Source organism: Saimiri boliviensis, chromosome 2 (assembly GCF_048565385.1).
Source record: "Saimiri boliviensis isolate mSaiBol1 chromosome 2, mSaiBol1.pri, whole genome shotgun sequence".
NCBI classification, from domain to species: domain Eukaryota; kingdom Metazoa; phylum Chordata; class Mammalia; order Primates; family Cebidae; genus Saimiri; species Saimiri boliviensis.
The window spans coordinates 174398473-174411522 of NC_133450.1; the positions used below are offsets into that span (position 1 = coordinate 174398473).

At 36.6% G+C, this 13050-nt stretch overlaps 1 protein-coding gene across 1 annotated transcript; it reads right to left on the minus strand.

Moving 5' to 3' along the window:
• Nucleotides 1-3174: 3174 nt before the first annotated feature.
• Nucleotides 3175-4340, minus strand: LOC101032622 (interferon alpha-2-like). Its single transcript, XM_003928117.4, has one exon. The coding sequence runs from the start codon at nt 4243-4245 to the stop codon at nt 3676-3678; it is 570 nt and encodes a 189-aa protein (XP_003928166.1). The 5' UTR covers nt 4246-4340; the 3' UTR covers nt 3175-3675.
• Between the last annotated feature and the right edge of the window lie 8710 nt (nt 4341-13050).

Consider the following 13050-nt stretch of genomic DNA (forward strand, 5'->3'; position numbering starts at 1 on the left):
GGTATTTATATATATGATGTTGACTGTGTAGTTTAAGGAAAAGATTCAAGAGACCCCTATGCTCTTCATCCCTGCTACCTCAGCAATTCACACACACTTCCTGGGAAATACTTCCGTGAAAACATGGTGCCAATTATAGGAATGCCTCTCAAATTCTACCAAAATTGATACATTTGAATAAACAGACCTCACTAGCTCTCAGAGAATAATAATAATAATATTCTCTTATATTCCTTAGCGTCTGTGGGACTTTTCCCTTTCGCTAACTAGGCGCAGTTTTTATTGCTGAGTTGAGCTGTCAAGACTACTATCTAAAATGACAGTGAGAAAATGTTTTGATTTGTTAAAGTTTGAACTCTGATATTAGGAATGAATCTGTGAAACTAAGATTGCACTGTCAAGAGTTTAATGCACTAATAAACATGATATTTTTGTGAATAGTATTAAGTTTCAATCCAAAGTGGCAGCTCTGTGTGTCCCCAGGAGTCCTAATGTATGTGGAAGGGCTGATCCTAGGGAGCATAGACTGGTCTGCAAAGTAGGTTATAGACAGGGAATACGTGTCTCTCTGTCCCTATAACTGGAAATCGCAAGGAGACCATCCCCTGACTGCAGCCAGAAACTCATTCTCTTTGTAATAGACCAAGGGTAAGGAAACATGCTTATGTCAGTATGAGTATCTCTTCTGGCTAAGAAGTAGCCTCTTTGCAGCATGTGGAGAAATCTTCTGAACTGGAAGGATTTCTTCATAGATGAGAAACCTGCTCTCCAGTCTTGGTTGCTGCCCTGTCATACTTGGCTCCAGGGGACTCTCTTCCCCTGAGAGGTTTGCAGGAGCCTACACATGAACTGAATTCTACGTTCTCTTTCCTTTTTGCTAAGCTACTGTTATGTCATATTCTATGGGGATTCTAGAAAACCCCTCTTGCAGGTGTTTCCGTAAACCTAGAAATTTTCTCATTTCTGCTTTCTCCTTGTGGCTTTCTGCTCTTTAGGGAAGCTATCTGAAGCCAGAACCACAATGCAACAGAAAGCTTCTCTGTGTGAATGGGCAGGAAAGTCAAGGGAATGAATGACCAGGGTCCCATGGGGAATCCACCTTGGAAAGGAAGGAAACCCTAGTGATATGGAAGTGTCTCCTGGAATGCTGAGAGCCAGGGAGGGAATGTGCCAGGTGCCTGAATCACTAAATAAACATCACATGTCTTCTGCACTTCGATCTATATGTTTATTCTCCTGTCTCAGGTATTTATACAAGCAAGCATTCCCTGACCACATATAAATAGGTCATTTCTTTGAAATGAGGAGTGATCATTTTTCAAACTCTCTATAGATGATGACAGAATCTAGTTTTTTAAGGCTGCCTCCATTGGCGGTCACTTACTGAAAAGTAGGACACAGATCCTAAGAATTTTATAGAAAGATAAATAATGTCCTCATCTATAGCTGTCTGAAGAAAAACTGGGAAATATCTATTATATTTTAACTTCTTACTTGATGAAAGATACTGTGGTAGGTGCTTTAAAATTCATGTTTTTTTAAATCTTCACAACTATATAAATATTTTGAACCCAACTTTTATGAGAAGAGTGAAGCTCAGAGAGATTAAATGGGTTGACCAAAATCACACATACATCCAAGAAAAATGAAATTTCAATATCAAAGTCTTTAATGTAAATTATGGGTGACTTTGTCAGTTTTGTATTCTGGATTTCTATTACAATTGGTAAGTCTCCTTGTACTCCTGAATTATACACAACTCTTCTGTACTTTCTGGTTCAGGTTGTATTTTTAGCTGGTTTGACTAATTTTTTTTCCCTTAAGTATTAGGGAAGAGATTCTCTGATCCGGTTTTCCAATTTAATTTGTGAAGAAAGTTTGTCAGTTTATATGCTTATGGTAATTTAGTTGTTTTTGGATTCATGTAAGATTGTAATATTCATAAAATCAGCAAAAATTACCAAGGAGTAGTATAAAAGAGTTCTTATCATATCTGGCTCTACCAGAGAATTAGGGTCAAATTGTAGTAAACCAACATGACAATGGCACAAGCTAAATAACTTAATAAAGCCAGTAATTGCAGTAACCATTATATTGTCAATATTAATTGAATATTTTAATGAAAGATTGAAGTAGTTACCTGTTCCTGCCAAAGTAATTAACAAAAGTACGCATCTTACTGATATTCACAGTAGTATTAATTAAAACTGATAAAATACTGTTATAATCAAATATTCTATAATTTAAAATAAATATATGAAATATATTAATGTCATTTTCCAGTACCTCAATTTTGTGAAATCTATTCAGAAAAAATATACATTGTAAAAAAGGAAAAACTGTGCACAGAAGAAATAACCCATATTCTTTTCTAATCCCATTCTATTTCTTTCTCCACTTCAGGTAACTAACTTACCTTATTTACACTTCCACTTCTGTCATCTGTGTATTAATTTTACCCAACCAATCCTCACTAAGGGTGCCAATGCCATCTATTTCCCAATTAGTCGGTAGTTTCAAGACACACGTTGGGCAAATCCACTAAATCCTCTTCTCAGCATGTTTATTTCCTTTTGTTTGTTTATTTTGAGATGTGGTCCCTCCTCCTCTGTCTTCCAGGCTGGAGTGCAGTGTTGCGATCATGGCTTACTGCAGCCTTGAACTCCTAGGCTCATTCTAAATACACTTTCATTGTCTTTTCCTCTTGTTGTCTTCTAGTGTGCAGCCATTCCACCTGTTTTCCTTTGTGGCTCTTCTCTCCCCTCTCTTTAAAAGTGAAAGGTCCTGGTAATTATGTTTAAACCCTTTTCTCTCTCTACATTCTCTCCAGACACCATGACCTTCAATTATTGGCTTCCCCTTATTACATGTGAAACCCCAGCAATCACATTCCTTATAAATTACAAACTTACGTAAATAACTGGCAATGGACATTTTCTGCTAGATGTATACTAGTCAACTTAATGAGGATATCTCTGTTATTTTTATTCCCTCACATACCTCAATCTACCTTCTGCAGAGTAGAAGTTGCCTTCATCTCTTCATACCATTTTCCCTAACTGATATTAAGTATGATTACTGTTTTTAGTTTTTTATACAAAAATAAAATACACAAGAGAGCAGAATTGTATTTGTTAGGTTCACCTTGTTATATTGAGTACAACATACAACCCAGTTTACAGAAAGTTTATTTTTACTTTTATTTGAATATAATATTGATAAATAAATGAAGTATACCATTTATTCTTTAATCAGGTTGCACAGTCAGGCTTGGAATTTCATTTTAAAGAATAAACAAGTACGAAAAGTTTCCATAGTAAAAGTTCAATTAAAAAAACAAAATAAATTTACTAAATACAAAGAACATATATTATTACATTAACCACAGTGCAAAGGTGCACATGATGTAATATGAACAAAAGTAAGTCTTATAAATAGTTAAATAAACAATTTTTAAATAATATTTAAATAGATAGTCAGCATAGTCATCTGTAAGGGACTAGTGCATTAAGAGCTGAATACAGTGTTGCTTAAAACTCCTAAAAACATTTGAAAAGATTTACATCGTGTCATGGTCAAAGGAGAAACATGAGTCCTTGAAATGGAAGATCATAGAAAGGTAAGGTGGTGTATTAGTCAATGAAAATCATTTCCATGCTGACACCTGGTTCAGTTTCATTTCTTACTTCTTAAAGCTTTTTGCAAGTTTGTTGATGAAGAAAAAGATCTCATTATTTCTGCTCTGACAACCTCCCAGGCACAAGCGCTGTATTTCTTCTCTTTCAGATAGAGAGTGATTCTTTGGAAATATTTCCTCACAGTCAGGATGGAGTCCTCATTCATCAGGGGAGTATCTGTCACCCCCACCTCCTGCATCACACAGGCTTCCAATTCATTCAGCTGCTGGTAAAGTTCAGTGTAGAATTTGTCTAGGAGGGTCTCATCCCAAGCAGCAGATGAGTCTTTTGTGCTGAAGAGGTTGAAGGTCTGCTGGATCATCTCATGGAGGACAAAAATGGCTCTAGCCTTCTGGAGCTGGCTGCCATCAAACTCCTCCTGGGGAAATTCAAAGTCATGTCTGTCCTTCAGGCAGGAGAAAGGAGAGATTCTCCTCATTTGTGCCAGAAGCATCAAAGTTCTCCTGTTACCCAGGCTGTGGGTTTGAGGCAGATCACAGCCCATAGAGCAGCTTGACTTGTAGCTGAGCAGCACGAGGGCCACCAGGAAAGGAAAGGTCAAGGCCATTGTAGTTGTTGCAGATGCTGCTATTTTGGTTGAAATAGGTGAACCTAAACCTTAGGCTCCAGGCTCTCTGAAGACCTTGCTTTGTGCATAGCCTTAAATAGGGAACATACTATTTTCTACTTTCCAAATGCCCCATGTTAGTTTCTATTTCTCTTTTTCCTTTCTTTACGCGTTCTTTACATGGGTTTTAAGCCTTTTTTCTCACCACATTTTTTTCATTATTGTTTCCTTCCTCTCTTACCCCAGAGCCTTTTTAGAGACTTTTTTTCTGATTAAATCTCCCATTATATTTTAATCACATTTATGCTGTGTATTTATGTATCTTATGTATATCTCTATTCTATGCATTAAATTAAAAAGTATAAAGTCAATATTTTTTATCATTATAAAGAACGATAAAACAATTTAAATTAAAAGGCTATTGACATTTTACTTAACTTGATAACTATATTTTTAGAGCAAGTTTTTTGAAAATATATTTTCATGGGTACATAATGGACATCTGTGTTTATGGAATGTGTGAGATATTTTGATATGGGCAGACAATGCATAATAATCACATTGGGGTGAATGGAGTATCCAATGCCTCAAACATTTATTTATTTCTCTCTGTTACATATATCCCATTTCTACTATTTTGGTTATTTAAAAATATATAATAAATTATCATTAACTGTAGTCATTCTATTGTGCTATCAAATACTAAACCATATTCATTTTTTCTAACTATATTTTTGTGTCCATTAACCATCCCCATTTAACCCCCTTATGATTCAGCAATCCCACTACTGGGTATTTATCCAAAGGAAATGAAATCAGTATGTCAATGAGATATCTATACTCCCATGTTTATTGCAGCACTATTCACAACAGCTATTATTTGGAAGCAATTTAGTTGTCTAACAGGTGACTAGATAAAGCAAATATGGTACTTATCTACATTGGAGTACTGCTTAGCCATAAAAAAGAATGAGATCCTATCATTTGCAACAACATGGATGGAGCTGGAGGACATTATGTTCATTGAACAACATTAAATCCATTGATTTGCACATACTTAAACCACATTTGCATCTCTAGGATAAATTCCAGTTGGTCATGATGAATGATCTTTTTAATGTGTTCTTGCATTCAGTTTGCTAACTTGTTGTTGAGGATTTCTGCATCAATGTTCATCAGAGATAATGGCCTATAGTTTTTTCTCCTTTTTATAAATGTGTCTTTTTCTGGTTTTGGTATCAGAGTAGTATTGGCCTCATAGAATGAATTTGGAAAGATTCTGTCCACTATTTTTAAAAATAATTTGACTTGGATTGGTATTAGTTTTTTAAATATTTGGCAAAATTCAGCAGTGAAGCCATCAGATCCTGGGCTCTTTCCTGGGAGACTTATTATTGCTTCTGTCTCATTACTTATTATTGTTCTGTTCACACTTTCTATTTCTTCACGCTTCAGTGAAGAAATACAAAAACCATGAAGAAATACAAGAAACAATTCTTGTATGTCTTCTAGAACCATTCTTGTATTTCTTTATGGTTTTTGTATTTCTTCATGGAACTGTGAAGAAATACAAAACCTGAACAGACCAATATGTTGTATTTTTTTAGGAATTTATCTATTCTGTTTAGGCTTTCCAATTTATTGGCATATAGTTCCTCGTAGTATCCTCTAATGATCCTTTCCTTTTCTGTGGTGTTGGTTGTGATGTCTCCACTTTCATCTGTGATTGTATTTAGCTGGGACTTCTTTTTTTCTTAGTCTGTGGTAAAAGAAGACATTTAATATTATTTTACTTTTTTTCTGTATTTTAAGATTTGTTTTGTGACCTAGCATTTGGTATATCCTTGAGAATTTATCCATGTGCCGAAGAGAAGAGTGTGTATCTGTAGCTGTTGGATGAAATGTTTTGTAAATATCTATTAGGTACATTTGGTCTATAGTGTAGATGAAATTCAATGTTTGTTAGTTTTCTGTCTGGGTGATCTGTCCAATGCTGAAAGTGCAGTGTTGAAGTCTCCAGTTACTATTGTATTGGGGTCTATCTCTCTTTTTAGCTCTAATAATATTTGCTTTGTATACATACCTGAGTGCTCCAGTGTTGGTAAATGTATATTTACAATTGTTATATGCTCTTGCTGCATGGACCCCTTTATCATTATATAATGACCTTCTTTCTCTCTTTTCATAGTCTTGCAGTCCATTTTGTCTGATCTGAGTGTAGCTTCTGCTTTTTTTTTTTCTTGGTTCCCATAGGCATAGTATGTTTCTTCATCCCTTTGTTTTCAGTCTATTTGTGTCTTTATAGGTGAAGTATATTTCTTGTAGGCAATGGATCATTGCATCTAGGGGTTTTTGTTTTGTTTTGTTTTGCTCTGTCACCCAGGCTGGAGTGCAGTGGCTCAGTCTAGCTCAGCTCACTACAATCTCCACCTCTCAGGTTCAAACTGTTCTTATGACAGCCTATCAAGTTGCTGGGACCATGGGTATGTGCCACCACGTTCAGCTAATTTTTTGTATTTTTAGTAGCGATGGAGTTACACCATGTTGGCCAGGCTGGTCTCAAACTCCTGGACTCAAGTGATCCACCTGCCTTGGTCTCCCAAAGTGCGGGTTATAGACATGAACCACCACACACAGCTGCATGTATTTTTTGTTTGTTTGTTTTTTAAAATACATTAAGCCACTCCGTGTCTTTTGATTGGAGACTTTAGCACATTTACATTCAATGTTATTCTTTATGAGGACTTATTCCTGTCATTTTATTATTTGTTTTCTGATTATTTGATGGTCTTCTCTTCCTTCCTTTCTTCATTTTTGTCTTCCTTTTACTGTAGGTGATTTTCTCTGGTGTGTGTTCTAATTCCTCCTTTTTATTTTGTGTGTGTTTGTAGTATGTTTTAGATTTGAGATTACATTGAGGCTTGCAGATAGTCTTTTAACCCATTATTTTAAACTGATAACACTGATTGCATAAACAAACAAGCAAAAGAAAACAAAATCTCAAACTTCATGTCCCCAGTTTTTAACTTTTTGTTGTTTCTATTTATATCTTACTGTACTGTCGATATCTTAAAAAGTCATTATAGTTATTATTTTTGATTGATTAATCTTTACCTCTTTCTACATAAGACATGAGTAGTTTACACAGCACAGCTGCAGTGTTATAATATTGTGTGTTTTTCTTTGTACTTATTATGACCACTGGCCATGTGCTGCTTTATTGATTTTTTTTTTTTTTTACAGTAATTCGCTGATGGTAATTCTCCATTTCCTGGTCTCTCTGCTGAGGGCACTGGTGATGCTTTGCTGTTGCCACTCCTGTTCCTGTGGTTGGAATATGCCTTGGAACCATAACCTGGAAAATAAGGAAATTAAGTGTTTAAGGCATCTGAAAAGGAACTCCTCTAAGTTATGCCAGAATGCCAGGACCCACTTCCAGTTTCCTGAGGAAAATAGAGATAACATCAACATCCCAAAGACACAAACCACCTATTTCTGCTATCAGATTTTCTAACATATCTTAACCAGTTTAGCAGAGAAGACTACAGAGCTGCTTGGAGTAAGATCTTCCTGGTTAAGTTCCCCTCTAACTTTGATCACAAAATCAGAAACAACTGGAGCAAAAGGTGAAAACAGAAATTCTTTGAGCTTGCTCTGTTTCTATATTGTTGTCCAAAAATTATTTCAAAGTATTGTTCTCTATATGAAGGATTGGGAAATTGTCAGAAAGAAAATTGAAGTGTTCTTTTCCTTTCATTTAATAATGCCCATAGAAAAAGAAAACAGGAAATGGACAGACTAATAATGAATAATGAAACTGAATCAGTAATAAAAACCTGCCAACCAAAAAAAGCCCTGGACCAGATGGATTCACAGCTCAATTCTATGAGACGTACAAAGAGCTGGTAGCAATTCTACTGAAACTATTCCATAAAACTGAAGAAGGACTCCTCTGTAACTCATTCTATGAAACCAGTATCATCCTGATACCAAAATCTGACAAAGACAAAACAAAACAAAACATTATTTGGCTATTAAAGTAGAAATTATTATAATTGTATAATTCTTCTACCTACTTAGACAAAACAAACCTTTGCTGTCAGCATCTGAGGGCCATTGACACTTATGATACTTGGAGACAGGGGTCAGGAGATGAGGGAGAGCTAGGGTCCTTTACACAAACATTTGGGGGCAGAGGCAAGGTCCCTGGAAGACTGATTATTTTGGCAACAAAGAAGCCTCTCTCTAGTAAACAGAGTTCCAAAGTCTTCAGGATGTGTTGAGCCTCGCCTTAGGGAATGAGTCTGAAAGAGTTTCTGTTGAAGACATTTTGTCACCCTGTAGGGGAGGGGGTTACTGGATTTGATAACTACCTTGGGAGTGAGGTAGTGCTAGGAAAATAAAATTATCTTGGAATTAGAATCTCCACACCTCTATGCACCTAAAAAGAAAAAGGATTCCTCCTGGTGTTATTGGCACAACCTAAGGAATACTTAGACGTTCAGTAAGAAAATGGTGAAAAATAAGGCAATGTCTATATTAATCCTGACCTTATAACCACAGCGAAGCATAGCCACATGGACATGAATGAAGTATTTTAGAAGGAAGGGAGAAGTTCAAGAAGGTTGTTAACTAATAGCCATCAACTTCTGCTGTGAATGAAACAGCAAACAAACCCAGTCCTAAAGAGCTTAATTGCCAGAGATGGTCAGGTAACTCTCTAAACAAATACATAAACTCTTAGAGATGAAGGAGCCTGACTTCCTATGGAAAGTATAGAAGGTAAAAATAGAGCCTTCTATACTTTCATACTTCCTATGGAAAGTATAGAAGGTAAAAATAGGATCAGGGTAAATATATTTTTCTAAAATAGAGAAAAGTAATATTGCTTCATATATGTGGAAAAAAACATATGCTTGTATGTGAATATGTATATATGAACATTTTATACATGCTTCTGACTTTAGGACAAAGATGTTTCTCATTTGATTTTTAAAATATTTATTTGGATTGGCACATCTGAAGTTTACTAGAAAAATTAAACTTCTATTGCAAAATTAATAGTTTAGATTGATGACATCTTCTTAGGCCATGGAAAATATATGGATGGAAACAAAAAAAGGGAAATTAAAGTAAAGAAGAATGCTCAGAAAATGCAAATAACATTCTCTGTTTAAAAGCCATGTGTACCAAGAAAGTCTTCAGAGAACCTAGGATCCAAGGTTTATCCAGACTCCAAACAGCTCAGCCTGGCTTCCAGCATACTCATTTCCCAATGGTCTTCCTCCTCCTACTGGCAGCCCTGGTTCTGTGCAGCTGTAGCTCTGTTGGTTTTGTGGGCTGTGATCTGCTTTAGAACCATGGCCAGCTGCGCAGGAAGACCTTGGTGCTTCCGGGACAAATGAGGAGAATCTCCCCTTTCTTGTGTCTAAAGAACAGAAGTGACTTCATATCCCCCCAGGAGATGGTGAATGGCAACCAGTTGAAGAAGACCCAGGCCATGTCTGTCCTCCATGAGATACCTCAGCAGATCTTCAACCTCTTCCACACACAGCACCCCTCTGCTGTCTGGAACATGACCCTTTCGGATTAGCACCACACTGGACTTCATCAGCAGCTGGAACACCTGAAGAGCTGCTTAGTGCAGGCGATAGAAGAGGGAGACTCAGTGGGAATGATTGAGGGCTCTACACTGGCCTTGAGTAGGTACTTCTGGGAATCCATCTCTACCTAAAAGAGAAGAAATACAGCAGTTGCCCCTGGGAAGTTGTCAGTGTGGAATCATGAGATCCTTCTCTTCATCAACAGACTTTCAAGAAAGATTGAGAAGTAAAGATGGGGACCTGTGTTCAACCTGAAATGATGTTTATTGACTAAGATTGCACTAATTTTCATTGACTGATATGCAAATGCCATATTGCACTTCCCCATGTATCATGGTTATTTTAAAAGGCTTTTATTTCAACTTTAGTCACTGAAATTATTGAATTAATTCAGCAAACACTTTGGTACCATGTTAATAAGCAAATATAAGTTAAAAACTTTTAGTTTCAGGGGCATCATTTCCTAAGAGATGACTGCCCAGATGTTACTTATTGTTTGTTGATTTATTTATCCATTTATGTTTATTTATTCATTCTTATATCATATTTGTAATGGTTAGATATTTTACATGTAACATATTCACCTGGTTATTGTGTTAATATTTTAAGAGCATTCATTTTTTTCATTTTATCGAATTTTGTTTTATTCCTACCTAAAATCTTAAGTTTATTTAAAAAACTAAATCAAATCCCTGTTTTCTAAAAAACTGAAAAATGAATGGTAAGATTTACCTACTCATTCATTCCTTCTATTCATGTCGTATGTACAAATTGAATATTACAGAGGCAGATTGTGGAATTTCTTTCAAGAAATACAGATGAATAAAGTTAACACAGTTCATTGTGTGTTAAAGGTTCCCTTCTCATAGGGAAATAGACATAAAAATAGTTTAAATATTTACCAACTTTCCATTATATTAAATGTTACAAAGAGAAGTGAAAGAAAATGAGCTTCTCCTACCAGAAGCTTTAGGTACAAATGGTGGTAGGAAGAAAATAAAATACTAGATGTCCTTCCTAATAAAATATTAGATGTCCTTCCTAAGGAGGCTGGGAGACATGAAAGTGCAGAAGTTTTATTGGCAGTTGGGAATATGGGTCTAGAATGAACAGCAAAGGCCATGGGCATTCTTTAGGAATTCTTTAATTTGGGAATTTCATCACATATCCCAGAGCATAGAAATGGATGTGGTCACTTATAAGTAATAGAAACAATTAGAAAATGACCTAAACTTTGTTCTGCAGACCCTCAATAGCCAAAGGTAGGGCAGAAAAGGAGATTTTGCAAATGGCACTGAGGTGTAGTGGCTAGTGCTGTTAGAAGGAGAAATAGGGAAGAATGAGGGAAAATGCCTGTCAAAAGCTGGAATTCTGAGAGGAGATGTGGAACATACGGAAAACGTTCAGTCCTTCTTAGAGTAGTTGATTTATATTGAATTGGCAAGCAGTGCCAGGTATAAATATCTGAGAGAGGAAGTCCTCTCCTAGAGAGAAGAGGGAAAGGCACATGATATGTATTGGCTGGTCCTGGCGCCTGGAACTCTTCCTCCCATCCCTCTTGAGTCCTGCTTCACTGAATCCATTCACTCCCTTATCACAGGTTCTTCTCTTCTTCTGCCTTACTGCAGAGTCACACAGATGATTCTGGTCTGTTCTGGCTTGGAGGTTTCTATTAAGAGTGCAGAGCCACAGGAAGAAGACAGCAAAGTTAAATGGAGGTCTAAAGTTTTCAAAACAGCTGTAAGCAAGTTTGTGCCTGTGTGTTTCCTGATGAGTATTTTGATGACCTCAGGGAATTCCCCTGTTAAAATGATGTAACAGGAGCTGAAAGCAAAAGGAAACAGCTGCATTCCGCATTCCGTTTCCTATGTGGGCTAGTGAAACACTGCTGCGGGAAGTGAGCCCCTTCTGGCCATATATGGAAGCGCAGATACCACATCTGTAGAGGGAAGGCTTTTCTCCTCTGTGCACAAGTCCTATCCCTTCCTGGGGATTCACCTCCAAAAGACACAGGCCCTTTCTTGGCAAGAATTGAACTAATACTGGAATAATACTGGCTTATATTTTTACAAAACGCACAAGTCTCCAGCTTCAGATAGGGCCTGGCCTCTTTGGGCAATGGGCTTTTATGGGGAAGAAAGGGATTAAAACACGCTTCCTGCTTTCAACTGTTGTGCAGGTCACAACCTCCTAGCTAACATTTCTTACCCACCCTGTGAAGTGGAGATGGAAAAACTCAGTATGGAAGTGCAGTGGTAGGTTAAGTCAGCCGGAAATCTCATAGTTGGTAGTGTGTGAAACGCCTTTGTCAACAGTAAATTTCCAGTTTCACAGGTTCATTAAGAATATCAGATAATAATGTCTGCCTATATAATTTGAAAATATATTTATCAACACATTAGTCAAATAGAGAGCTCAGATGTGTTTTAAGAAATGTTAGCGAATTCTATATTGCCAACTGACAGTCAGAGGCTTTTTCATGGAAGCATATGGATGTTGGTAGAATTTGGGAGATGTTACTCTCTAACCTGCACAATTTTGTATTTGAGATCATTAACAAGGAGGTTTGTGTGCATGTGTGTGTGTACGTGTGTGTGTGCATTAACAAGAAGATTTGTGTGTGGGGGTGTGTGTGTGTGGATGTACATTGAGGCATTGGGAAGGAACATCAGTTTGGGAGCGTTTCTTGAATTATTGTGTCAGATTTCCTAGCCAATGCTTCAGTGTGCTTCCCTACAAATTGGGGGAAAGGGGCTTAGTAATATCTTAATAGATTTTTGTCCTTTCTCCTTTCTCCACTACTGCTTCTGGGTGGACCAGGTTAGGAGCAAGGGAAAGGCTTGGCAATTATTGAATCTCTCTTTGTTTCTTTCTTTAATTGGCTAACATTTCAATTATTATAATCCTGTCTATTCATGGGATGCTGTAGAAGATTAGGTATTGTATTTTATATATATATATATATATACACACACACACACACAGACTTACATATAGACACAAGCACACATATAACTTATACATAATGTATAGTTTTACTTATTTTTGTTCATGTTATTACATTGCTATTTTTAGTGTGTAAGGATTATCCTAGCTAACTCTGTGCTGTCACTTTGCCCTGAAAATGTCTGTTGCCATCTCAAGAGTTATGACTTTATGCATAGTTAACTCTAGAACAATGCAAAAGTTAGAGGTTGACCCC

Excerpts from the sequence above, each read along its gene's own strand:
- LOC101032622 (XM_003928117.4), bottom strand. The coding sequence starts at position 4,245 with ATGGCCTTGACCTTTCCTTTCCTGGTGGCCCTCGTGCTGCTCAGCTAC.